General features: G+C 34.0%; 5 protein-coding genes, 1 non-coding gene and 1 pseudogene across 8 annotated transcripts; 3 read left to right on the top strand and 4 right to left on the bottom strand.

The window, feature by feature from the left end:
* Window positions 1–568: 568 nt before the first annotated feature.
* LOC18600544 (uncharacterized) lies at window positions 569–2,555 on the bottom strand (annotated as a pseudogene). Its single transcript, XR_016026233.1, has 2 exons — window positions 2,377–2,555; window positions 569–2,160 (listed from the first exon to the last, which is right to left on the bottom strand). The product of XR_016026233.1 is annotated as an uncharacterized LOC18600544 (transcript).
* Window positions 2,556–4,947: 2,392 nt separating this feature from the next.
* On the top strand, window positions 4,948–6,514 carry LOC18600542 (GATA transcription factor 15-like). The gene is made up of 3 exons (XM_018120843.2): window positions 4,948–5,370; window positions 5,450–5,557; window positions 5,824–6,514. Exons 1-3 carry the CDS (start codon window positions 5,344–5,346, stop codon window positions 6,202–6,204), a joined length of 516 nt encoding a protein of 171 aa, XP_017976332.2. The 5' UTR covers window positions 4,948–5,343; the 3' UTR covers window positions 6,205–6,514.
* Window positions 6,515–9,092: 2,578 nt separating this feature from the next.
* On the top strand, window positions 9,093–11,819 carry DPD1 (Polynucleotidyl transferase, ribonuclease H-like superfamily protein). Its single transcript, XM_018120681.2, has 4 exons — window positions 9,093–9,249; window positions 10,296–10,959; window positions 11,217–11,422; window positions 11,503–11,819. The coding sequence occupies exons 2-4, from the start codon at window positions 10,370–10,372 to the stop codon at window positions 11,721–11,723; spliced, it is 1,017 nt and encodes a 338-aa protein (XP_017976170.2). The 5' UTR covers window positions 9,093–9,249; window positions 10,296–10,369; the 3' UTR covers window positions 11,724–11,819.
* A 506-nt stretch (window positions 11,820–12,325) lies between these two features.
* On the bottom strand, window positions 12,326–12,399 carry TRNAT-AGU (transfer RNA threonine (anticodon AGU)). The gene has a single exon. It is a non-coding gene; the product is annotated as a tRNA-Thr (tRNA).
* A 131-nt stretch (window positions 12,400–12,530) lies between these two features.
* On the bottom strand, window positions 12,531–16,132 carry LOC18600540 (syntaxin-43). Its single transcript, XM_007031029.3, has 8 exons — window positions 15,596–16,132; window positions 14,746–15,022; window positions 14,163–14,252; window positions 13,892–13,972; window positions 13,504–13,581; window positions 13,344–13,409; window positions 13,187–13,267; window positions 12,531–13,103 (listed from the first exon to the last, which is right to left on the bottom strand). Exons 1-8 carry the CDS (start codon window positions 15,808–15,810, stop codon window positions 12,996–12,998), a joined length of 996 nt encoding a protein of 331 aa, XP_007031091.3. The 5' UTR covers window positions 15,811–16,132; the 3' UTR covers window positions 12,531–12,995.
* A 1,034-nt stretch (window positions 16,133–17,166) lies between these two features.
* Window positions 17,167–20,281, top strand: LOC18600539 (protein DEHYDRATION-INDUCED 19 homolog 3). 2 transcript variants are annotated; one of them, XM_088806198.1, is made up of 5 exons: window positions 17,168–17,518; window positions 17,696–17,838; window positions 18,402–18,481; window positions 18,852–19,106; window positions 19,894–20,281. In XM_088806198.1, the coding sequence occupies exons 1-5, from the start codon at window positions 17,443–17,445 to the stop codon at window positions 20,000–20,002; spliced, it is 663 nt and encodes a 220-aa protein (XP_088662324.1). In that variant the 5' UTR covers window positions 17,168–17,442; the 3' UTR covers window positions 20,003–20,281. The 2 variants fall into 2 exon arrangements, with proteins under 2 accessions (XP_088662325.1, XP_088662324.1); XM_088806199.1 differs by lacking the exon at window positions 18,402–18,481 and having other exon boundaries at window positions 17,167–17,518; window positions 18,856–19,106.
* A 1,223-nt stretch (window positions 20,282–21,504) lies between these two features.
* LOC18600538 (RING/U-box protein) lies at window positions 21,505–25,189 on the bottom strand. Its single transcript, XM_007031025.3, has 4 exons — window positions 25,031–25,189; window positions 23,250–24,413; window positions 22,184–23,150; window positions 21,505–21,951 (listed from the first exon to the last, which is right to left on the bottom strand). Exons 2-4 carry the CDS (start codon window positions 24,411–24,413, stop codon window positions 21,701–21,703), a joined length of 2,382 nt encoding a protein of 793 aa, XP_007031087.3. The 5' UTR covers window positions 25,031–25,189; the 3' UTR covers window positions 21,505–21,700.
* Between the last annotated feature and the right edge of the window lie 1,004 nt (window positions 25,190–26,193).

The following is a 26,193-nucleotide window of genomic DNA, read 5'->3' as shown; positions in this document are numbered from 1 at the left end:
CGAATTTTGTTATTTAAGTAGGAAGATTATGTATTAATTAATGAGTTAAATATTCAAATGTTTTGGTTTAAATAGTTAAAAAGTTTATATAATATGGTCACTTCTTTATTTAATTAACTTTCTCATTTTTCATTATGTTAAACAAATCTTTCAATTTTGATTGTATTTAAGTAAATCTGCAATTCTTATTGAAAGCAATTGTCATCAGATTCAAGATTGGTTAGAATATTATGAACATATGATATATAATTGATAAATTAATGTAATTTAAATAATGGTTAATGTGGTTATATTTGACAGATGATATGATCAAATGCACGTATCTGTCTTATATGTCAAGTGTCATGACACACAAAATATTAATTATTGTATTTTTGGGTACTAAAATTTGAAGATAATGTCAGTTGAAATATATTAAATATTATATGAAATAACATTTCAATTGCCTTAATCATAGGTAGGGGAGGGAAGTAAGTGAAGAACATACAAACAAACCATTTTGACATGATTTTTTGATAACGAGAAATTACACAGCTTTTTTTCTGTCTTCTTAAAATACATACTCATGTCTTCTATAGAGGTGACAAACATTGCCTTCTTCTTCAATTCCAAGAAAACTGATTTGAGGAGAACTTAATTATGGTTACAAGAATTCTTTGCAGCATAGAAAAGCTTTTAGAAAAGAATTTTACTTAACAAAGATTGATGGATAACAAGTCATTTCATGTTGACATTTTGATCATCTTCAGAGTTTCTAAGAAACAGCTCAAGAATAGATTGATCTCCTCCATTTTTACACAATAAATCCACTACCATTGTTGCTGTTGAAGAACCTGCAGAAAATCCTTTATCAACCATCTCATGTAAAATTTGCACTGCCCTTGACACATCATTGTTTTGGAAAAATCCTTTGATCATTGTATTGTAAGAACAACTATCTTGCAAGCAGCCATTCACCTCCATTTTCCTAAACAAATCATATGCTTCATTTGGTAGCCCTTCTTTACAAAGTACTTTGATCATGATATCGCAAGTATAAACATTAGGGTGTAACCCTTTGCCTGGGAGTGAATGAAATAATTTCCTGGCAACATTAAGTTGCCCAACTTGACATAAGCCATCAATTAAGATACTATAGTGGACAATATTAGCTTCTATCCCATTGCTCTGCATAACATGAAAAAGTTCCGCTGCCTCATGAACATGACCGTGCTTGCATAAGCCATGTAACAAAGTAGAGTAAGTCACCGTGTTTGGAACGAGGCCGCGAGCACTCATTTCTTTGTGAAGTTCCCGTGCTGCCCCAAGTCTCCCTACTTGGCACATGCCATTTATAAGAGCAGTGTACGTAACAGTGCTAGGGACTACTCCATTTCGAGACATTTTCATCAAAGAGTTCCTTGGCCTCATCAATCTTTTGCAATTTACAAAATCCATTGACCATGATGCTGTAACCATAAACGTTAGGTACACAACCCTTAGTAATCATCAAATTAAGAATCTTTCTAGCCTCATCCATTTTGCCTTGCAAACAATATCCATCCATCAATGCATTATATGTAATAGTATCAGAATCAACACCTCGTCGAATCATTCCTTCAACAATATCACAAGCCTCTGAAACCCTTCCTTCTGTACAAAATGCATCAACCAATATACTATAGGAGACAATATTTGGCTTGCAATTATTAGCAACCATTTCTGTCAATAATCTCATAACTTCATTCCACTGGCCCAAACTACACATAGCATGAATGAAAGAATTATAAGTCACAACATCCGGCGGAATACCTTTACCTCTCATTTCAGACAAAAGGTTTAAAGCCTCAGGCACAAGCTTGTCCTTACAAAGACAGTCGATGATTGTGTTGTATGTTACAATGTTAGGTACAATGCCACTTTGTTTCATGTTCCTTAACAATCTAATAGCCCCAGTAGTGTAGCCTATTTTACAAAGACCATTCATTACGGTTACCATAAGTAATCAAATCAGGTTGGCAACCATTCCTGACAATCCCATCAAACAAGATCACTGCTTCAGCTATTTTACCTTCAACACATAACCCGTTGACCAGGGTGTTAAATGTGGTAGTATCAGGTTGAATACCCAGCTTCAACATTTTTCCCAAAAGCGAAAACCCAAAATCCGTACGATGCAAGCTGCAAAAACAATTAACCAAAATGTTGAGAGTATAAACATCATGTCTGATTCCAAGGAAATCCATTTGTCTCGACAGAGAAACAGCAGTTTCATAATGCTTCATTCTAACAATCGCACCTAGTACTTGAGTAAATTCAACAATACAAGGGCGGGGATGGGTACGAAGCATGTGATCGAACGAAACCAAGGCATCATCAATTTTGTGAAACGCATACCTGGATTTGTTGAAACGGGGGAAGAGGAAGAAGAAAAGAAAAGGGTAGGAGAAAGAGAAAAGGAGTTCCCAAGTAGAAGGAGACGCAATTGCAAAGCAGAAGAGGAAGTGCATTTCCAGACCCTCATCACTTCTTCACTGTGAAACTTGACAAGAGAAGGAATCAGATGTAATGGGCGTCCAAAGCAGGAGTAAACTTTAAACTATTGCTCCAAGACCCTACGCACGGACTCTTTAACTAGTATTACAGGATTGATGAAAAGCTCAACAGGGAGCAGGCTGGGCTCAACAAGGTTCTAATTTTCTATGGATTGAGGGTCTCGGTTGTTCTGTTTAGCCCTTTCCAAAGCTTTACAACAACAAGACCAATAGAAAAGCCCAGTTCAATTGGTGAAACCATACTGTTTTATCTGTTTTGTTTTGGAGAAAATTACCAAAATAGTCTTTATTGATAAAAATATTTTAAAAATAATTATTAAAATAAATTAAATTATTTTTAGTCATATTTAGTCATAATTTGATAAAAATACTCTTAAAATATTTTAAATAAATTAAATCATTTATCACAATTTCTTCTCATTTGTGTTTCTGATTTCTCTCCCTTACCATCTCAGTCTCTCAAAATTTTATCGATTTCTCTCCTCGACATTCATCTGCTATGCTTTTGATTTCTCTCTCCCACATTTTCAAAATTCTCTTGCGCTTTCAAGATACCAAGCAATAGTTTTGATGTACTTGGTGGGTGACTATTTGAGAAATTTGATTTTTAGGTATTTTGAATAAAACTAAAACGGTAGAAATGAACATAGATGTTTGAAATAGCTTTTAATTAAATCAATTCGGGACCTAGACACCAATAAACTCAAAAATTAAAATTTATAAAATTAGGTTTTCAAATGAATTTTTTTTATTTTTAGTTGAAATAGGTACTTTAGATAAGAAAATTTATGTTTTGATTTATGAAAACATGTTAAAAACACTTTAATCGGTGCCAAATTGTCAAAAAAACAAAAAGAAATGAAGAGAGTTGAAAGAATTTGACGTTTTAGTTCGTAAGTAACAATAACATTTTAGACATTAAAATGTAACAAAATGTTTTTGAATATGATGTGTAACAATAATATTTTTTTTCAATATAGCGTGTAACAACTTTTTTTAATCATGACGTGTAACATATTTTTTTACATGACGTGTAACAACAGTATTTTTTTCAACATGACGTGTAACAAACTAATCATAGCGTACCACATATTTTTATACATGACGTATCACATGTTTTTGTACATAGCGTGTCACATGTTTCTATATATGGTTTGTAACAACCTAACCATGACGTGTCACATATTTTTGCATATGGCGTATAACAACCTAATCATAGCATATAATATATTTTTATACATGGTGTATAATATCATAACATGTAATTTTATTAAGGGTAATTTTATCCAACTTGATTAAAAATAATTAAAATTATAAAAAAAATTATTTTTAAAAATATTTTATCTTTAAAGATTATTTTAAAAATGCTCATTTGTTTTGTTTTGGTTTGAAGGCTTCCAAGTTTTTATTGTTTCAATATCGGTAAATATTTTATAATCAAATGATAAATAATTTTATGGCACCGAGAAATTACACAGCTTTTTTTTACTCCTCTAAGAGCACGTACTGTCTTTTATTTATATATAGAGAGAGAGAGAGAGCGAGAGAGAGGATATGAAAGCTCAGCTTTTGATGGAAAATCACTTAAATGTTGTGTGAAAGCATGGGGAAGTTAAAAGCCAGCAATGCAATCACCCCCATTATCAAACCTTCATTATTTCCATTGTAGACACAGGCCTTTAGCACCACACCTTCTCAGGCCTTTCTGCAACACATTGGCTTGTTTCCTCACCAGCAAAGGCACCAATAAAGAAATTGTTTTTTCTCTGTACAAATGGAGGAAAGTTAATTTACAACTTTCTTTTTCATTGACATCCCGTATGAACAATTTTGAACATCCTAATTTATGATGGAATTCGTAACGGTTATTAAAAAATATAAGATATTTGATTATACAGTATTTATTTTTTTCTTTGTTTAAATAACTTTCATTTTCAATAACTTACCATGTTAACATTCTATTATAGTTTCATGGGATATTTGATAAAAATGGTAACTTTAACAAAAAAAAATGCAAATCAAAATCATGTCTTTTTTACGTACTTGGGTAAATAAGTTTACAAAAATAAATTATTTTTTATTTTAATTTATTTAATTTTAGTAAATGACTTCATTATATAAGAAAAATTATTTCACAAATTAAGTTTGAAACCAAAAAAAAAAAAAAAGAAGTAGGCATTTTTCCCAAGAAAAGAAAAATATTTGAAGCCTAAAAGCCAAAAAATAACCTTTTACAAAAAGTCAAAGGAAATTGACAGCTAAGCACCTGAAAATTTACCCCCTCGTGCATGTTGCCACGTGGACAACACCCATCTCAAAAATTTGGCGGGTGTTCCTCTCCCGACAACCCCCCTCCCCCCCCCCCCCCAAAAAAAAAAAAAACCTACACATTTTTTCACGAACAGAGGAGCGGCGCTCAGCTGTCATCAGGGGTATTACCGTCTTTTTATACCCCTCTGTCTAGGGTTTTTGTGTGCATCCCCTGTCCACCCCTCTCACTCCCTGTCGGTTCTCTTCTCTTTCTCTTTTTTCTTTTTTGGCGTCGCTTTTCCTCATTTTCATTTGCAAATTTTTAGCGATTTCTATTCCTTTTACGTTTCTGGGTTTTGTTCTCTGAGAGATAAAGCTCTCTCTCTTTTCTCCCTGTTTCATTTCATCTCCTCTGTTTTATTCTTTTCAAGGAAATGATAAAGCTTTCTCTTGATAGTTGAAAACTTGGTCTTTCAACATCCATCAAGCCGCTCTAGCTTTTTCTTTTTTTTTTCCTTTACCATTCTGTTTTGATCATAGATCTTCGAAGTGTTGCTTCATGGGTGTAATGGATCTGAGAGAAAAGGTGAGTCAAGAAATCACCTTTAAATTCAAAGCTTGTTTTTTAATATATATACTGATTTGATTCCTTTTTGATGATTCAGAAATCATTGAGCGAAGTTGTGATGATGAGTGAGAACAACAAGAAGTTTTGTACTGATTGCAAAACCACAAAGACCCCTCTTTGGAGAGGTGGCCCTGCTGGCCCCAAGGTTTTGTCAGTTTCCATTTTCATCATAATCTTCTCTTGTTGAAGTTTGGGTTTGTTCCTTTTTTTTTTTTTTCTTTAACAATCATTTTCATGAGCTCTTCTCTGGTAAAACTGATTCTTTGTCTCATTTGATTGCTGATAGGCTTACAGTAATCCTTTGTATTTTGGTTGTTAATCATCACCAATCTAAAAAATTTTCTACTTTTGATTTGAATGATTCTGGATTATGATCTGATGTGTTTTGGTTTTGTTTTTTGGTAATTTCAGTCACTGTGCAATGCATGTGGGATCAGATACAGGAAAAAAAGAAGAGCAATGTTGGGTTTGAACAAAGGACCGGAGAAGAAGAAAGAGAGATCACAGTCTTCACACAGCAGCTCCACCACCACCACAACCAGCTCTGCTTCTGTTGCTACAACAAATGTTGGTGATAAGAAACCCAGTGGGCAATTGAATGGGTTGAGTGAGTCTGTGAAGATGAGATTATATGCCTTGGGCAGTGAAGTTTTCTTGCAAAGATCATCATCATCATCATTATTATCTGGGGTGGTGAAGAAGCAGAGGTGCCAAAGGAGAAGGAAGTTGGGAGAGGAAGAACAAGCTGCATTTTCTTTGATGGCATTGTCCTGTGGCTCTGTTTTTGCTTGAAAAAGGAAGAGACAGGACAAGAAACCAAAATGGGGTTACCAAAAAAAAACCCTAACCCACATAACTCCTTTTACTATTTTTTTTTGTTTTACAATTTGTCTTTTTTTTTTTTTTTTTCTAGTTTAGCCCTTTGTTTCTTAGTGAAATGCAAATGCCCTTTGATCTTGACTTGTGTTCTTTGGAGAATTGAGGGGAAGTCAAAGGAGAAAAAGTACTAATGTTTTTGGGGTTGGGCTGATGATGGCTCAATCATAATGTAAATAGTAAATTTTGGAATCCATGAACAATGATTTTTACCTATTCTTAAGTAGACAGCCATCGCATACCTCCTATCATCCAAGCAATTTCACTCTATTTGTCTATGATTCAAGCAAAGGAAGCTGCTTTTAAAGACCTAAACAAATATGAGATGAGGTATTTTTAAAAATAATATTTAAAGATAAGATATTTTTAAAAATAATTTTTTTATAATTTTAATTATTTTTAATTAAGTTGAATAAAATTATTCTTAATGAAATTATACATCATGATTAGGTTGTTACACGTTATAATTAGGTTCTTACACGTTATGTGTACAAACGTCACGGTTAGTTTGTTACATAATATATACAGAAACATGTGATACGTTATAATTAGGTTGTTACACACCATGTTGAAAAAAATACTGTTGTTACACGCCATATACAAAAACATATTACATGTCATGGTTAAAAAAAGTTGTTACACGTTATATTAAAAAAAATAATTGCTGTTACATACCATGTTGAAAAAATATTATTGTTACACTTTAATATCTAAAATATTATTGTTACTTACGAACCAAAACTTCAAATCCTTTCAACTTTCTTCATTTCTTTTTTTTTTTTACACTGATTAAAGTGTTTATAACATATTTTCATAAATCAAAATATAAATTTTCTTATGTAAAGCACCTATTTCAATGAAAAATAATTTTTTTTTTGCAAACATAAGTTTATAAATTTTAATTTTTTGCATTTATTGGTGTCTAAGTCCCAAATTGATTCAATTAAAAGCTATTTCAAACATCTGTGATCATTTCTATCGTTTTAGTTTTACCCAAAATATATAAAAATCAAATTTTCAAATAACTACCCACCTAAGCACATCAAAACCATTGCTTTGTGTCTTGAAAGTATAAGAAAGAGAAATTTGAAAATGCAGGAGAGAGAAATCGAAAGCATAGCAGACGAATATGGAAGAGATAAATTTAAAAAATTTGAGAGACTGGGATGGTGAGAGAGAAAGTAGAAACACAAATGGGGAGAAATTGTGATAAATGGTTTAATTTATTAGAAATTGTTTGAAGGGCATTTTTGTCAAGTCATGGTTAAATATGATTAAAAATAATTAAATTTATTTTGATAGTTATTTTTAAAATATCCTTATCAAGAAATACTATTCCTCATAATTTCCTCATATGAGATTTGCTTATATAAGCGGGGAAGGAATGGATTCATTGACTCATTCAAAGTACCCAATTCATAGACTTCATAGAGTTCAAGCAAATATATCTTTGTCACTGATTTTACATTGATAAAAGATAGAACAATTTTTAAATTTATAAATAAATATTTTTAGATATATTTTTGATCGAAAATGTAAATTCATGATAAATAATATTAGAGTTTACTTGATTTTTCACTAACGTAAATCTTTTATGAGAAATCAAATTCATAATAAATCAAAGTGGAAATAAGTTCGATCAAATGTCTTTCTCTTTCTGTGGGTGAATGAGTCAGGTAAAAGGTTATATATCACACATATCAATAAGCAATGAGATAGATCTTACATTTATAAGTAAAATTTTTTTTCTATTCAATAAACATATTTTTTAAAAATAATTTATAGAATTTCTCTTTTTAAAAGTATGAATGATTTAAATTAAAAACAAAAACATGAGCAGTCCAAACTTATATTTGGGCCCTTAAAGCCTAAAACTAAACCCAGAGCAGGCCTAGAAGTCAGTTCAACTCCATTCAAACAATATTGTTTGATGTCAAAGAGTGTAGTTACGGCACGCAAACCATTTACTAGCCCTGTTGTCTCAAGCTAAACATTGGTTCAAAATTTAGACATGATCCTTTCTTTGAGGATTCCATTTGTTTATGTGCTCAAGTTGACCTCAACTTCAACTACTAATCAATCACCCAATGCTTTATTTTTTTTATTTATAAAAAATTCATATTTTGGAGAAACTAATTAATAAAAATAAGTGTTTGGTTCGGTTCGAATTTTAAATTTTTAAAAATTAAATTAATCAAATTTTTATAAATAAATAAATGAAATCGACCGAATTATAATAATAAATAGAAAATAATTAGTTCTATATGTTATTTCGATTTGAAGAAAGGTATTTTTGAAGTATATTTTACAAAAATTTATATATAATATATTTAAATGATTTATATTATTAAATGATAGATTTTTTATTAGTTCGACCGTAAATTTAAACATACAAAATCATTTAAAATAGTTGAACAAATTGTTTCTTCTAACCTATAATTATCAAAATTGAGAAAATTGATACGAATTAATTGAATTTGCTTAATGCTTATTTAATTTAACTAATCATATTTAAGTTTTAATTTAAAAGCTTAGTTTAAATATTGAAAGTTGTAGAGTACTATTTGTATATATAAAAATTAGTCAAACAAACAAAGTATTGTCGCCTAGTCAGATATTATTATTATTATTTTATACAGTAATTTTAATGTTTTAAAAAAATAATATACCATTTTATCCTATTTATTTATACCCAAATTGGGAAAAAAATAAATTGTCAAATGCTGACCCGAGACGTACGGATCGGGCGAGGCGCTGAATCCGAGTCTGGTGGGGTGGTGGTTAACTGAAAGCCCACTCTACCGTTCCACATGCTTCAATCTCTTTCCTTTGCTTTCTCTCTCAAAAAAGAAACTGAAACTCTCTCTCTCTCTCTTTATAAATACACATACTTGCTTTGGAACCTTTTCACAAACACGTAAATGCGGTTTTCTGCACGTTTGGAATCACTGCTAACACAAGGCACGTCTCTCTTTCTCTCCCCTCTGTGTTTGGTTTCTGGGAAATTGAAAGAAAATTGGAGAAAGTTTTTGGAATGGTTATGTTTTTATGTTCATATTAGGATTTGAAAGTGGAAAGAGATTGTAAAAGAAAAGCAGAATCGAAGTAGGCAATAAAAAAAAAAAGTTGGTTTTGTTCAAACTTGTTTTGAGTGGATAGAAAGGAGAAAATTCTTTATATTTTGAATTCAAATTTTACGTCTGGTATTGGGTTTCTTTCATTGTATTTGAAACAAAATGGAGCATTAAATTGGGTCTTTTGCTAATTCATTAAAGTTTCTTTCTTTTTTTTAAGAACCGTTAGATTGAATGTGGATTCAATGAGCTTGATTTTTTGTTTCAGTTCATCTAAGCTAGCATTGAAATTTCATTATGTGCTAGAAAGAAATGCTGATTCTATTAGATTGAGTTATATGATTAATTAAGTAGTCTTTATTTTGTTGAACAAGTTATCAAGTTTGCTATTAATTGTGATATTGATGTCAAATAAACCAACTGCCATTGATTTTTCCATCATTTTGGATCAGTTTTTGGTGTAAAAGTTGACTTAAAAGATGCAACTTGTAAGTTTATAGTGATTAGTTTGGTACAATATTAGGATTAAAGTTCACTCCTTGATGGCTTTCTCAATAGTTTTCTGTGATGTGAGATCTGTAAACTTCTCTGATTCAGACTTGCTTGAGTTTTTCTTCATCTCCTTTATTCTAGTTTCTGTGGGTTTTAGTTTATCTGATCTGTGTCAGGGTCATACTGCTCCTTGGTGTTTCATATTTTGGCTCTTCGTGTGAGTAGTAGGATTTTTAATTTGCAGTTCATGTTCTAGGCGTTACCATGTGCAGGAATGGGAAAAAAACATGGAAAGTAATCCCCAGTGTAGGCAGTAGGTTTTATTCTCTTCTCTAAGGAAGAATGTGCCACATTCATGAAATGAAATCTCTTTGTGGTTTTCTTTGAGGTTTGATTTCTCATTTTTTTATGTAAACTAATTTGTTCGTTCTTGATTTTTAGGCTGAAGCCAATTGTTTGTCTGATGTGGGATAGATTAATAGTTGGAACCTTGCCCTGTTATAGTTCAAATTCAGATGAGATCTGTTGCCATTTGCCTTTCAATGTTGCAAGCCCCCAGAGGTGGAATCCATGGCTTAGCTAATTTTTGTTGGGAAAGCTTCCACAGTTTAAGTGGACGTCGTGTAAACAGTTCAAGCTTCAAGCTGCTTGCTTCGAAAACCTATGGGCTTGAAGGAGGTTACAGTCGGAGATGGATTAGAAGGCCTGTGACAACAAAAATAGACGGAAGAAACAAGACTAACCGGAACACTAAACCTAGTAACCTTGTGCATGAAATTTTAGATGAAAAAGTTTCAACAAGCAGCTCTACATTGAATTTAAACAAAACAGAAGTAAGTGAAAGTCAACAGCTTCAGTACAGTGGTATTCAACAGATGATTGCAGAGAACAAAGACTTAGCCAGCCTTGTGACATTTATCATTTACGATACCGAGACTTCAGGTCTTAGCAGAAAAGAAGACCGAATAATTGAGATAGCTCTTCAAGATCTGTCAGGAGGCGAAAACAGTACATTCCAGACATTGGTTAATCCTGGACGCTTTGTTCCTAATTCTCATGTGCATGGCATTACAACCAACATGGTCTGCAGACCTGATGTCCCAAGGTACAATATTTCCATTATTTTCTTCAGTTTCTTCCTCCATTACAAAATCAAAACAAGAAATTCAGTTTAATAGGTGGTGTCAGTTGTTAAATTTGAAAATTTTCCCCCATTTATTGCTGGAAAATGTCACTGGCCAGCTACTTCTTTCTTTTAATGTTAAATTATTAGATTTATTCTTAAGTTCTTCTTTTTTGGATGACAAAACAGCATTACCTGGATATGTTGTGCTTATAGATTACTGTATGGACCTTGTGTAGGATGGAGGAACTAATACCAATCTTGCTGCAGTTTGTTAAGAGCCGTCAGAAGCCTGGGGGTTATGTGTTGTGGGCTGCTCACAATAGTTTTGCTTTCGATTTACCCTTTCTGATCAATGAATTTAGCCGTTGCTCTTATGAGATTCCTTCAAATTGGTTGTTTATGGACACCCTTTCTCTCGCACGTGAATTGATGAAGTCTGGAGGTAGAGCTCTCTCTGTCCCCCTCACCCTCTTATCGACATAGTTTAGTTGTACAAAGGTTTGACATTCGATTCATCCACAGGATCCAACCTCCCATCAGGAACATCCCTACAAGCACTTCGTGAGCACTACAAAATTCCGTTAGTTGGTTCAGCTCACAGAGCCATGTCTGATGTAAGGACCTTATCACTGGTTCTACAGATGTTGACGTTCGACTTGAAACTCTCACCTTCAAACCTCGTGACAAGATCTTCCACAGTCTTAGAATATATCAACAATAAAAGGAAAAAGAATTCAGGCTAGTTTCAAGTTGTTCTTTTATATCCTGTATTTAATTATTTACTGTAATTCTTAACCCATTCTTACCAATAAAATGCTAAGCTGCATTTTTCCATTCAATCACTATATGTCTCCATGAATCGATAACTTTCCCAGAAGAATGAAAACATCTTTTGTTTTCTGGAACTTAGCAATCATTCTATGCTCATATATTTCAGTGGTGTGAGGATATTAGTTTCTATTCTCTGTAACAGCTAGCACCATAGAAAGGTTTGATTTGTATTGTTGACAAGGAAAAGTCATTGTACAGTGCTGTAAGAGAGCACTGTCTCAATTGTCAATGCACAGCTTTCTACAGAATTGACAACCTTTTTCCATTCAAATCTCCATGATAATCAAAAACAAGTGAGAAGGGTTGATAGATTCGAAATAAGAAGAGGAAGGAGGATTCCAACCATAGGGGTAAACCTGTAAAAGGATGTTGTAAGAAGGAAATGGAAAATTATCTCCATGATAATCAAAAACAAGTGAGAAGGGTTGATAGATTCTGAAATAAGAGGAGGAAGGAGGATTCCAACCATAGGGGTAAACCTGTAAAAGGATGTTGTAAGAAGGAAATGGAAAATTGCTTTCGTTGAGAGTCGAACTCAAGACCTCCCGCTTACTAAACGGGTGCTCTAACCAACTGAGCTACGAAAGCAATTTTCCTTGGTTTCCAAAAATCTTCATGAAACACCACAGAGATACCTCTTGCTCTCAGCTTCTATCGCAGCCTTTTACCATTACAAATTCAAGGGGAAACTTCTGCAGAATGTTAAGAGTCTCATGCTATATCATAACAAACTGGATTTATGTCATTTTTTCAAAATCAAAAGAATCGTTACAAGTAAATACGCAAAGCGTCATCTCCTCATATGGGAACCAGCTCAAAAACTCCCCAAAGAGTCTAAAAGAATCAATACATCTCCTTGCTGAAGGAAAAGAATACATTGTAACCTCTCTATACAGATTTTGGGGCATCCTTTCCCTATCCAGTACTCGAAACCCTGGTCAAACAACTGCCTTTCCCTCTCTTCCCCTCCTTTTGTTTTTTTTTTCCCAGCATTTTTCAAAAGACAGAAAAGTGAAAAGAAGATAAGTAAATATGATCATTTAAAGTGGTATGTGTATGTGGGGAAATTCAAAATTCCCACATTCTTCTACTTGGCAAGGAAATTGTTGACCCTCAACGTGTCAAATAATGGTCTCACACCGTGGTCAAAATGGAAAATGGTCAGGCAAAAACCATCTTGCAGATCAAAAGAGTATCTCCTTGAGGATTAGGAGGGCCAACATGACAAAGCACATAATAACAAGCACTGTAGCACACATCACCATCCCTCCTTGTTTCTGTGTTCTCTCCGCCTGCAAGCTCCATACATATGAGAGTAAGCGAAAGTCGAAGAAAACATCTAAAAGTAGATCAATAATGGACAAAGAAGAAAGACCTTCTGTAGCTGTTTGAGGCCTTCTTCGACCGTAGTTGCAACATTTTGAATGTTGTAGTCTATCCGATCAACAATGGTGCCCTGTTTGGAGAGAGAACTGCATTCAATGAATCTGGAAAAGTTTGTAACTAATTACCAAGGGTAGATGGGTTTTTACCTGATCAATCACAAGAACTGACAGATCCTTCATAATCTGCGCAAGCTCATTTACTGACTCCACAACCTACAAAATGCGTGTTAATATATATAAATAATTAGTTTGGCATAGCCATGACAGCAGCATCAGATAAGAAAAATACTAAGAGTAATATACTTGCCTGTTGGATCTCCCTTTCCCTCTCAACTGTGAATGCCTCACTACGTTTTAGCTTTGCCATCTGGTGCTCATTAAATACCTAATTGACATACTTGTGAAACATTAGTATCTGACACCCAACTGGAATCTAGATAAAAGACCCTAAACCATCAAAGCCTAATATCATTATACAAAGAACAGATAAGGAAGTTGAATTAGGCACATTTTGGAGCTTGATGTCCAACACAATTGAGCTTTTGGAGCTTGATGTCCAACACAATTGAGCTTCAAGATCCTAAAATGCTATTGGGAATTCAGCACCCCAAAACTCATGTTTACTAAAATGTGTTCCAATTGACCAGATATAATGGAAACATTAAACAGGAGAGGGTTCAAAGAAACCAGCATACCATATCATCCAAGTCATCATCTTCTGCTTTAGATCTATTTCCATTTAGATTCATCTCTATATCAACTCCATCCTGACCCTCCTGTATCAGAAACCAATAATTTAGTTACAACAAAAACATGTACAAAAATGCATTATAAGAGTGCAAAAACACAGAAGTGAATGGAGGAATAAGTTTTAAATTGAAATTTTTTTTGACCATTTAGCATGTGAAACTGCAACCATATATAATCCTATGTCTTATTCTCAAGAAGGAAGTTTTCTTTCTATACCTCTTTTTGCTGCCTGAGGCGCTTCAAGTAAGTTGACTGTTTTTTCCGAAGCTCCATTGAAAGGTTCTGTAGGTCAGTGGCAAGTGAACGCTGCCAAAAAGCGGAAAAACATGAAAAGAAAGAAATGCAAACAACATCAGAGGGAATGGGGAAGAAAAGCACCAGACGTGACATTATTATCTTCCCCTTTGCAATGACACAGGTGTATGGGCTTGAAAATCAAAGATGACCTTTTTATGTCTCCATCACAAAGGAAGGGAAGAAGGAAAGGAAGCAAACATGCCAAGAATAGATGAAGTCCATGAGGAAAAGTCTTTTAGCCTCAACAACAAATGGTTGAAGAGAGAGGGAGCACCTGACAATGTTTCTTGCTTGTCTCAATCTCTCCAAAACACATCATCTCAAGAGTTGGAAACTAAAGTCTGCTACTTGTAAAATTAGGCCAATAAACTAATCACTAAGCAACATGCTAAAATCAACATACAAATGAATAAGTGACAGGCAACCATCTGGCCTAAATGATTTAGATTTACTAACCTGAAAATAGAGCTACACAAGTAAATTTGAGGCCACTAAGCATTACCTGAACATTTTTCCTGACATTTGAATCCTCAGAACGTCCAGCCGCGGAGAGTTGCTGTAATCTCTTCTCTGATTTCTTCAACAGATTAGTTATCTCATGCGTAAGAGCCTCAATATTTCGTTGATCTTCTTTACCATCACCAAATGAAGGCATCAAAGCCTTTGCATGAGCCTTGGCTAACTCAGCCATTTTTGTCCGAGCACGTTGCACATTTGCTGCTATTTGTTCAGACACATCTACCCAAGCTGGCGGTAGACCCACCGTAACTGCTCCCTTACTGCAACAGGCAGACAATTCCTTATTTTCCTACTACAGAATTTATGACCATTCACACAAAGTAATAGATGAACACATAACTAATCGAAAGAGGAATTAAACTTCAGAAGATAACCCAATTCTAATCTATATCTACAATCCATCATTGCAAAGCCTTGATCTTGCACTGTACTGCATAAACCTCCCAATAATTTCCGTAGCTCTTTTGAAATAATTTAAATATCTTACAATTAAATAATTCTCGAGAATTATTCACTGATCAACAAACAAATTCAATCACATTCATTTGTACGATGCCAATTCCTCGGAAAAAATAATCATTTTGGATAAAAGTTAAACACTTTATTAAACTTTTCCTTAGCTTAAACTCTTTAGAGCAATTTTAGAATAAAATATTAGAGAAGGAGACAAACTCACCTTAATTAAGCTAACTAATTAGTACATCTGAATAAATTTACACATAATTACAAGAGAAAAGTAAGTTTTGTCTCGATCTTGAATTCTTGATCTTTTATTAACAAATTAATAGGAACAATAAATATGATTAATAATAAAGTTTGAAATGTAATATTACCTTGAATTCCCAGGATCCTCGGTACTTAGAGGAGCATAAGACCGATTCGGATGGAGCAACGAAGCACTAACCATCTCAATCACCGGTCCTCCCCCGGAGCTCGTCCCCGCCACCGCTGAAGATGCCGATGCCGACGACGAGCTCGCCGGGACTCTAACGCTCTTCAACGCATCCCTGTATTTCCTGAATATCAGCGTCCGGTTCCTCGTCGCCATAGCTCCAAAACGGAAAGTATTAAATGACCTAAAATTATAAATTCAAAATCTAAATCTAAATTGCAGATTCAGATTGAGAACTTAGAGATCTAAAAATTGAGGTTCTCTCATGGCGGAGCTTGAAAAACAAAAGAAGCAAGAATGAGGATCGGCACGTGACCGGAGGTCGTGATTGGCGGGCAAAGGGGCAGTTGAACAGAAACGAACGACCGAGACACGTGCCGGTGACGCTGAGGAATCGTTTTTGAAGGGAAAGCTCAAAAAATAAAGGAATAACGAAAACAAGTATAAAAAGGGCAATGATACGGTGCGCGTGAGCAATTTTTTTGAATTTTATTACGCCTCTCCGTTTTTTAATTAGAACTGTGAATAATGTTTTAATCGTTTTTTAAATCTTCAATTATGTTGGGTTCAGTTAATAAGGATCTGGATCCGGGTCCACATTACGGGTCAAATTTTTTTTCATTTTTTATAATAAAAAACCTCCACTCACAATTCTCATTATTTCAATTTTTTATATATATCATTTTATGTTTTCCTTTTTTGAATTAATATATTATGAATAATTATATTTTATAAAAAATTAGACTATTAATTTTATCTCTTAAAATATCACCAGATATCATGTAAAAAAAATTAAAATCACGATAAATATAAATAAAACTTATCTATTAAAAAAATTAAGGAAATAAGAAAACATTTCTTATAAATAAAGAACTTTATCTAAATTTTTATGCAAAATTTATCCTGTATTAATGTTAGTAATTAACTATTAACTATTTGTAACATAATTTTATTCTAATAGTCTCATTGGTTGATACATTATTTTTTATTAAAAAATAATTTTTTTAACATAATTAATTATATATTACATAATATAAACATATTTACAAAATAATATAAATATTACAAATTATTTCAACATCATCCCATATGATATATACATATTTACAAAATGATAGAAATCTTAGAAATTATTTCAACATTATCCCTTCAATCAACGTTCTTTTTGAAAATATTTCCCTAAAGTCGGCGGGTGAAATCCAATTATATATAATAAGAGGTCACATCATCATTAAAGTAATATATACAATCTTATCATTTTTCCAATTTTATCTTACATCCCAATAAAAAAAATTTATCCCACCTTTTCCATCTTTCTTTTCTTTATTTTTATTTAATAATTTTTTTAAAAAAAATTATAAAATAGACGTTCAACAATTTTTAGTAAAAAAATAAATTAATTAAAAAAATATAAATAAAGAAAGAAGAATATATAATAAAAAATGTAAATTATTGGACAAAAATAAAGGATAAAGAAATTAAGAATAATATAAAAGGTTGAGACTTGATAAAAAAAATTTCCTTTTTCCTCGAAATTTCACCTCCAAAGAGGAACGAAAAAAAAAAAAGAAAGAGAACCAGCTCTCTTCTCTCTCTTTCTTCTCACTCTCTCATCAAACCCCAAAGACCTAGCTAGCATCCTCTTTCCTTTTGTAATTTCTTGGGTTTTTTTAAAAAATTAATTTACTTCACAAATCCAAGATCAGAGCTCAAAAGGATTCGAGTTTTGACCCCTAAAAATTATTAATTTTTTGGGTTGAAAATTGATTAAAACAGGGTGATTTAGAAATGGATGCTGATTCATGGAGTGCTCGTCTTTCTTCAGCTTCTAAGAGATATCAATCAGCTCTTCAATCACGATCTGGTAAGCTTTAAAATCCCATCATTTTTAACCTTTTTAGCTTTGGGGGTTGTTTGTGTGGTGGAGAATGAAGGGAAAGCAAGTAACTTGACTTTGTTGATTAAAAAAAGATTAGATTTTTGGGAAGATTTTTTTTATATAAAATTTGATTTAATGTTTGGAAATGGGTCGAAAATGCAGATATGTTCATGGGGTTTGAAGAAATAGATGGAGAAGGTGATATAAGAGAGGAATTTCCATGCCCTTTTTGTTCAGAGTATTTTGATATCGTCGGCTTGTGCTGTCATATTGATGATGAGCATCCTGTAGAGGCTAAAAATGGGGTATTGCTCTTTTTTCATTTATTTCTCTGTTGCCTTTTTTTTCCTTTTTATGTGTTGAAAGCAAGATGGGTATTTTGGATTGTTCTCTTTGTTTGATTAGTAATAGTAATCAAGAATTGTTTGAAGTAGCATAGCTTAGTTAACTGAGTTAAGCTTTGAATTCTGATCAGTCGGTTAAAAGGAATTGAAAATGTTTAAGCTTTTACTTCCAAAGTTAGTATTTAGCTGTTGTTTTAGTTAAATAAAATCTTATGATAGATGAAATATTGATGTTTGTTATGAGATTATAAGTTTGGATGAACTAATTTTGGACTATGAGCTCTAGTTCAAGCTAACTGGAACCATTAGCTCTAGTGCTGATTTTGCTTACATGTTTGGTATTCATACTAGTCTGACTTGATAAATTGTAGGTTGATCTGTTGTATGTAAATGTGGAGAAAAGGAGTTCTATAGTTTTTGTTTATAGATTGTTTTGCCACATGATTTGTGAGACCCTTTAATTCTAATGAGGAAAGGAGTTTTTTGAATTTAAACTCTGCTTGTGATGGTCCTTTTATTTGCAGGTATGTCCGGTCTGTGCAATGAGGGTGGGAGTTGATATGGTAGCACATATAACCTTACAACATGGAAATATATTCAAGATATCCTTGTCTATTGAGTTATAATTTGTGATGAACTGTCTTTGGATATCTTCTTTAAACTGTATAGAATAAGGCCTTGCTTGTCATGTGCCATTTACCTTGAAAATCATTATTATAATCTGCTAAATATGTAGAATTTGATTGTTGGTTTTCTTTCTCCCTGCCAAGTTTATAATCTCCGGCACTTCTCTTGATTCCTGGACCAATTTAAAAACATATAAGTCAGTATGCAAGATGACTCCCTGTACCCCTTTCCTTCTCTAGTGTAGTAGTAGCATTGCTAGCTTTCTTTGTGGGGCTTCCTTGTATGACAGTTTCATCATTCTAAAGACTTGGCTTACATATCTTCATTTCCTTAACGAATGGTTACATGCAGCACAGAAGGAAATCACGTAAAGGTGGTTCTCATTCAACACTTTCTCTTCTGAGGAAAGAGCTGCGAGAAGGAAATCTACAGTCCCTCTTTGGGGGTTCCTCTTGTATAGTGTCGTCATCGAATTCAGCACCTGATCCGTTGTTGTCATCATTTATTTTGCCCATGGTTGATGATTTTGTTAGTGTTCAGCCTCACTTATCTAGCGAAACAAGCACAACTAAGAAAAGTTCAGACACTAATAAGTCAGAAAGGCAAGTTATTGTGTGTTTAAAATCTGATTATTCCTCTGTGTCCCCGGGTTGCTTGTGGCAGTTATTTTGATGAACATGATCTTTTATCTGGTTATTCACTTGAAACCTTAGATAATTTAATATATTTTGTCATAGCCTTCTTGTTTGCTATGGACATTTCAAAAAGTTCAGGCTAAGTGAAAAGGGCATTCAAATGTGATTCTGTTTTTCCTTTCTGTTTCTCAATGAGAAGTCATCTTTCAAGCCTTTCTTTGAGAAGTTGGGACTAGTTAAATATATGTCTATGCTAATTAACATGCAATGACTATTTTATATGACATCATATAAAAATGCAAATCCTCAATTCATTATGCCATTCAAGAACCAAAACAGGATGTTCAGGACCATGTCATGTTTTTTGGGATTCATCCCCAAAACTCATATTTTGCTTAAGCAAAACTAAGCACAGTGATGTCTATGCTGCTGGTCCAGACTAATGACTTGAGCCCTATACCTGTAGTGATGGACAACATGTCTGTGCATGATCTTTGGTTAAGGGAATGAGGTGCTTTGTGGGGTGTCTCAGTTTTTTGTTATATATTTAGATAGTTATCACTGGGCATTCAGTTCTGCAACCTTATTCAAAAGAAACTGATGATGATTGGTATTGAACTTTTCTTTTGGCAATGAACTTCTACATGGCATTTCATGCCATTCTACAGTTCTGCTGCAGTATCTTTGAACCATATACTGTGATTTTTAGGCGTTTCTTCAGGTTTGTTATTCTGATATTTGGTTTTGATAGCAGACATGTCCAGTCATCTCCCCTTTCTGTCAAGGATCAGGAAGAGAAGGCGAAAAGATGTGACTTTGTTCAAGGGCTGCTGTTTTCCACAATTCTTGACGACGTTTTATGAGGTGCATTCTGTCCTTACAATTGGTTGCTGCAATTGTGAACCCCAATCCCTCATGGACATTGGGTTCACGGCAAAGAGCCCCTGCAATCTATGGTTTGTTATGCCGTTTGTAGTGAATACGTTGATGTATTAAGCAAAATGTTGAATAAGGTGTAGGAATGAGTGTAATCTATGTTTCATGTGGACTTTTAGTTGCTAGGCCTGATCAGATTATATTTCATCTTTTAATTTCGGGTCATGATAATATTAAATAGAAGAAAAATAATTTATTTCCAAGAATGGTGTTGTTTTCAAGTTCTTATACCTCCAACAACATAGGAAAAGGACTGAACTCGTATACTTGTGTCATCCACAGGAGGTTGCATGTTTCTTTCAATTTTCATTCTTCTTGATTGAGAACAAAACGTTGATGAAAGTGACCTCTAACATGAATGGGCATGATTCTCTTTGTTATGAGCTCTTTCAGCCTGCTCGTTAAGTTAATTTAAAGTATCAGAAAGATAAAATAAATTTTGGTTAATTAGCAAGAGTGGAGCTTTCAAGCAAGGGAGCTTCTAACAGGAACAACCGTCTGTTACCCATTTCATTGGAGAACTTCAATTTCTAATACCCACACCAAACAAAACATGTTCTTTGTCATTACCCTGTGCGATAGATACTACCCCTTCTTACTTTGATTTTGCAACATTGTGAGACATAAAGGGGCAGAACTTTCCCGCATAAAGAGCTGAGTTTGTTTAAGTTTTGCATCGAGGAATTATTGATCTTGGCCTTAAATATTAATGAGAGTGTTGAGAGCTGTTGCAGCTTGATCATCAGGGAATTCTTGTTGATTTAAAAGCATATAGAAGATGTACTGCAGCGAAAATATTTCAAAAATGAGAAAAGCTGCATAAGTAACAGAACATTAAGAGAACTGTCTGATTAACAATAAAGCGCGCTCCGACAATCACTTTTCACACAATCTAAAGCCTAAGTTCCAACTGAAACAACTGTTGTGTTTGCCCTTTTCCAACGGGAAACCCAATTTCTAACAAACCAATGACAAAACATAAGTAAAGCAACAGAAAAGCGGATCTTTTACCTTGCAGCAACCAGATTGGTGGAGAAACATGTTTTTGTCATTACTATGCTATAGATTCTTACCCATTTTCCCTTTTTGCTGTTCCCCAATAGAGTGACACTGACACGAATTCTGATGGTATATCAAATACAAACTTTACTGTTTGCCCACAATAATTTTAATATATCAAAGGCATAAAGAGTGGCATGAGTTTCCATCAAAGTTGTACTCTTCCTGTGCCTTTGGACAGAAGTCTTTATGCACTTATTGAAGCTGTAGCATCACTGCCTTAATTTGGAGCACAAACTATATGCAAAATCAAAAGGACAAGACATTCACCTTTTTTTCATCAGAGGAAGCGACAAGGATGGGGAAAGAAAGGAAAGAACAACGGGATGTGGGAAGGAAGAAGAACTTAAGCAAGAAATACAATCAGTACTAGAAAATTCTGACTTTGGCCAGTCTAAACAATCTATTATGGTGATCAAATGAGAATAGAGCACTTTTGCGCTCAATGTCAGTGGATTGTCTGTATAAATCAACTTAAAAAATGATTTTCAAAAAAATTTGTTACTAACTCCTAACCAAAAAAAAAGAAAAGGATGCAGAAAGGATACATTCACTACATCGAAGATCTAAAGACCTAAACTTAACCACTGCCGGGATCTTGTATCCATGATCCTCTTCACTACATCTTTTACAAAAGAATCGAAACAAGTTAAGCAACAACCTTTCATTAAGCTCATCTGCCCAGCTGCCACTCTTTCAATGTGTGTACAATTTAATGGAGGCACAATGTGAGCCTCGCTCCTCCTATGTTCAAGCCCACAAGCAGCTAATAAGGTGTGCATGGAACTTGTTGCTATGTCCTTGAAAGTACCATTGTCTGCATATATAGACAAAACAGTTTGATAATTTTCCAATAACACAAAAGACAGAACTCAATTAATCCCTACTAAAAATCATTCACAAACAATGATGTGATTAAAAAAACCAAACTGAAAGACAGAGTTGACAAAAAGGGTGTGCTGTTTAGAAACATGGAAACTACAGACTACAAAGTCTAAACGTGAAAATAATTACTGCATAAAGTTGATTAAAGATAGGGCTTCACTTACCTAAATCAATATCTTTGGACAAGGCTTTCAAATGGCTTCTAACCATTGCTTGCAATTGTTCCTTGGCCATCGAAAAATTATCCTCATCTCTAACAGAAAAAGGCAAACCACAACCATCAGGCACAATGTTCGATCCATTGCTGCACTGGCGAAGTTGCTCATTTGAACTGATACCCGCAAGTTCAGGCCATAACGTTAAATTGACAGATGTATTGAAGGTTGTGGTAGTTGAATCCTGCACTGCTTGCCTTCTCAAATGGCTCAACCTTGAGGAAAAGAAGTCCCTACTTTGTAGTGAAGAAGAGGGGTCATCCTGTAACCTCTCCTCAATGACCCTTTGATGCAGAGTTTCCATCTCTTGTGTCCTAGCTTGTTGAACTGTTGTTTCCCTACCCTGATCGATTTGAGAGTTTACAAAATCAATGCCCATATTGGTAGTTGATATCCCATCAGTTCTACCAGCCATAAGATTCATCCTATTGATTGAACGTAGATTTTGAATCTGGCGATGTAACCACCGCCTTCCCGTCAGAGTAGGAGCTCCAGCACCAGATACTGGAGAAACAGCTGAAATATCTGCAACAGGAAATCTAGGAGATGGAAGACCCACAAAACCTGGAGGTAATGGAGTACGAGGTGAAGGCACTACAATGGGGTCTAAACTTTCTCCTACATTTACGATGGGTGACAATCTATTGTATAAATTGTTTATTGTCCTTTGATCAGGCAAAGAGTCTTGAACTTGGGAACTAGAGGACCCAAGAGCAACAGGTCTGCAACCGTCACAGTACCAATTACCTTCAGGTACTTCCCGCCCGAGACCAACGCAATAGGTGTGTGCTGATGAATCACAAAGATCACACAATAACATGAGTCCATCATCCCCACCTTGGTGGCATTCTGAACAGATCACATTCTCATATGGATCAAGATAGCTTCTGAGTTCTTCCTCAGATGGTTGGTAGACCTGCATACAACAAACATTCCCATTTAAAATCAGAAATATGAAACAAAGCAAGTAAGTTGAAAACTCTAACACAAAATAATGAGGAGAAATGTAAGATACCTGATCACGCTTGGGCACTTCGATCACCACATCTCTCAAATCAACTCCAGCTGTTGATCTTGCAGGCTTACTGATTGTTTCAAACCTTTGCTTGCACAATGGGCAACGAGATTCCACTTTTGACCACTCCATAATGCAGGTGAAACAAAAATAATGACTGCAACAGTTCAGTGTGCCCCTCAATCTTCGCTTATCTTCCTCTGACAGACAAATGCCACAAACCTGCTTTAATACTTCAGCCTTTGTCTCCTCTATCTTCTCCTTTCCCTTTCTTCCTGGAGGTTTCTTACACTGGCCTAAATCCTCAAACTCCAGAATTCTCTTTGAGCATGATGAACTCCTCAAACTAGTTTTTAAACTTCCACACAATTCGCTGGCTTCTCTCACTTGCTCTCTCTCTTCCTCTGAGATGGTATACTCATAATCAGATGATCCAGACGACACAAAATCTGAATCTGATGGTACAACATATGACTTCTTTCTCCGTCCTGCATTTGTTCTGCTCTTTTTTCTCATAATTGGTGCGTTGTCTGTAAAATCACAATAATCATCATCATCTTCATCTTCTTCAACCCTCGTTTTCCTTTTCAACACACGTTTCTTCCTTCCTGCTTTTCTCAAAGGCTTCTTAGAAACTCCAGACTTCTTCCTCTTTTTCCTATGTTTGGAAGGACCCCTTTTCCGCAAACCTTGCTTACTAACTTTTATATTGTTTTTCTTCTTTTTCATAGTCAATTCCTCTTCCTCATCCAAACAATCTTCGTCATCCAGAGTGAATTCCTCATCATCATCTTCGTCCTCTTCCTCCTCCTCATAATCCTCATCTTCCTCTTCTTCATCTGAAACACTTTTCCGCTTTCGTGATTTTCTATCCACAACCTTCCTCTCCTTTGCTGACGACATCGGTTTAGCTTTTGACCTAACAGCCTTTCTCACTTCTTTCTCTTCCTCCTCCTCATCCTCCTCATTGACCAAACTCCCAAAACTCTCTTCCGATGCACGTTCATCTAAGGAAGAACAATAATCCTCCGCAGCATCCTCAGATTCTTCATTTCCCTCCTCCGAAACTACATAATCTTCATCTGAATCATCCGAACCCTCATATCTCGATCTAACCTTTTTCTTATAATCGGTTCTACAACCAACCTTCCCTCCCCTTACCATCTGTCCTTGCACCCGAAAACAAAAAGAAACACCCAACTATTAATCCTTATTTGACCAAATAAATATAAATCCTCTCTGATGCAGAAAAAAACCATTATCAAATCAAAATTAATTCAAAATATTCTACAGCTCTTTTCTTTCTTCCTAAAGCTTTACTCATACGGGGTAGGCAAATTAAATACAAATCCTTTAAAGGCAAAAATTTTAAAAAAAAAAAACCGACCATTTCTACCTTGTATTTACCATCACCGATCTGTACTACCATACAAAACATAAGAAAACAAAGGAAACCCAGATCACAAAATCAAACATACTAAACTTTCCATTAACAAAATTTATCAAATTTCACGCAAAAAAAGGAAAAAAAAAAACTACCCGTTAACTTTTTCTTACAGTTTAAATTTTTTCCCTTCAGAGAATTAAAAAGGACAGGATTTGTTACCATTCAAATCAGGATTCCTCCAGCGTAGAATCAAAGAAAATCCATCCAAAAATCAAAACCATCCATTAAATATATAAATTCCCCTCCCTCCTCCTCCCCCCACCCTGTCTTTAAAATCAAACCCAAAAATATCCATAAAAATGAAACAAGAGAGAAAGAGAGAGAAAATTATTACCTGGGAAGAGGAAGACAGAGCTGAAAAAACAAAGATCAAAAAAGTGTTTCCTTTTTTTTTTTTTTGCAATGTCTGAAAATCGTTTCGGCTGTTGGGTTTTCTTTTGTTGTTTATATATATTAACAGAGTAATTCTTGTTTTTTACGTGCTTAATTATTATTTTTAGTTATTAAAATTAAATGGAAATGTGAACGTTGATAAAATAATTATGGCCTACGCAACTTCGCTACCTCATTTGCTGAGTTTCGTACAAAAGTACGGAAATACCCTTTATCTCTGTGGAGCAGTTTAACTGTAAATTTTGACTTGGGCTTAGATTCAGTACGTTTGCGCCGTACGCACATGCGATGGTCACCCCAATACAGTAAAGCCAATTTATTTTCTTTTTTCTCCTTTTTTATCCTTTTTTAAGGATATGTTTGGCAGCCACCTCAACTGCGGTGCAAGGATTACAAGGATCGAGTTGCTTTAGGCGTCTTATGTGGTTGTACCCAAACGAAGCCTAAGTAAATTATACTACTTTTTAATTAGTTAATCCATGTAAAACACTTACGTAGGAGCTTTAATTGCTACTTTATTTCAAAATTTTGTTGAAATATAATAGTTTTTTAGCTGACCAAAGTACAGAAATATTTCTCAAAATGGAAAACTTTGTTTCCATTTATGTATAGCAATAATTCAACTATGTTGAGGTCATTGTCAAATGAGAATAAGTAATCATTATTCTTAAAGAAAAAAAATCCAAATAAATATTAAAAAAATTACCATTGAATTAATTTTATTTTAATTAATATATCTTTAGTAAAAGCTACTTATTATTTAATCAATTGAATAGCATTAATCTCATAAAAAATTCAGAGTCTCATAAATTTTCTAAGTCTAATATAATTCAAATATATCAAATAAAAAACATAAAAGAAATACAAAATTAATTTCGGTTTCGGTGTTACAAAAGGAAAATATTTCTCATACTTTTTGACTTTTATATATCAAACGAAAATTATAAGAATTATTTAACTAAACATTAATTGCTTGGGCATCCTATGTGGTTTCACCTAAACCCATAGATCATAGTTTAAGATTATTGTGTTTTTTTTTAAACATATTAATTTACGAATGACATATTTTATTGATTGAATTAATTATATTATTGTGTCAATTTA

Source organism: Theobroma cacao, chromosome 5 (assembly GCF_053813885.1).
Source record: "Theobroma cacao isolate CCN51 chromosome 5, ASM5381388v1, whole genome shotgun sequence".
In the NCBI taxonomy this organism is placed as follows: Eukaryota; Viridiplantae; Streptophyta; class Magnoliopsida; order Malvales; family Malvaceae; genus Theobroma; species Theobroma cacao.
This window is presented reverse-complemented; position numbering and strand designations above follow the sequence as displayed.

What these genes read in the sequence shown, in the direction of transcription:
- DPD1 (XM_018120681.2), top strand. Translation starts at nt 10,370, where the DNA reads ATGAGATCTGTTGCCATTTGCCTTTCAATGTTGCAAGCCCCCAGAGGT. An exon ending in TGCAGACCTGATGTCCCAAG is followed by an intron (nt 10,960 to 11,216) that starts GTACAATATTTC and finishes GACCTTGTGTAG; the next exon opens with GATGGAGGAACTAATACCAA. An exon ending in TGAATTGATGAAGTCTGGAG is followed by an intron (nt 11,423 to 11,502) that starts GTAGAGCTCTCT and finishes ATTCATCCACAG; the next exon opens with GATCCAACCTCCCATCAGGA.
- LOC18600539 (XM_088806198.1), top strand. Translation starts at nt 17,443, where the DNA reads ATGGATGCTGATTCATGGAGTGCTCGTCTTTCTTCAGCTTCTAAGAGA. An exon ending in AGCTCTTCAATCACGATCTG is followed by an intron (nt 17,519 to 17,695) that starts GTAAGCTTTAAA and finishes TCGAAAATGCAG; the next exon opens with ATATGTTCATGGGGTTTGAA. An exon ending in GACACTAATAAGTCAGAAAG is followed by an intron (nt 19,107 to 19,893) that starts GCAAGTTATTGT and finishes TTTTGATAGCAG; the next exon opens with ACATGTCCAGTCATCTCCCC.
- LOC18600538 (XM_007031025.3), bottom strand. Translation starts at nt 24,413, where the DNA reads ATGGTAAGGGGAGGGAAGGTTGGTTGTAGAACCGATTATAAGAAAAAG. An exon ending in AAGTGCCCAAGCGTGATCAG is followed by an intron (nt 23,151 to 23,249) that starts GTATCTTACATT and finishes TGTTGTATGCAG; the next exon opens with GTCTACCAACCATCTGAGGA. An exon ending in GTCCAAAGATATTGATTTAG is followed by an intron (nt 21,952 to 22,183) that starts GTAAGTGAAGCC and finishes CTATATATGCAG; the next exon opens with ACAATGGTACTTTCAAGGAC.
- LOC18600540 (XM_007031029.3), bottom strand. Translation starts at nt 15,810, where the DNA reads ATGGCGACGAGGAACCGGACGCTGATATTCAGGAAATACAGGGATGCG. An exon ending in ATGTCAGGAAAAATGTTCAG is followed by an intron (nt 14,253 to 14,745) that starts GTAATGCTTAGT and finishes GCTTTTTGGCAG; the next exon opens with CGTTCACTTGCCACTGACCT. An exon ending in GGGAAAGGGAGATCCAACAG is followed by an intron (nt 13,410 to 13,503) that starts GCAAGTATATTA and finishes CGCATTTTGTAG; the next exon opens with GTTGTGGAGTCAGTAAATGA.
- LOC18600542 (XM_018120843.2), top strand. Translation starts at nt 5,344, where the DNA reads ATGGGTGTAATGGATCTGAGAGAAAAG. An exon ending in TAATGGATCTGAGAGAAAAG is followed by an intron (nt 5,371 to 5,449) that starts GTGAGTCAAGAA and finishes TTGATGATTCAG; the next exon opens with AAATCATTGAGCGAAGTTGT. An exon ending in GTGGCCCTGCTGGCCCCAAG is followed by an intron (nt 5,558 to 5,823) that starts GTTTTGTCAGTT and finishes TGGTAATTTCAG; the next exon opens with TCACTGTGCAATGCATGTGG.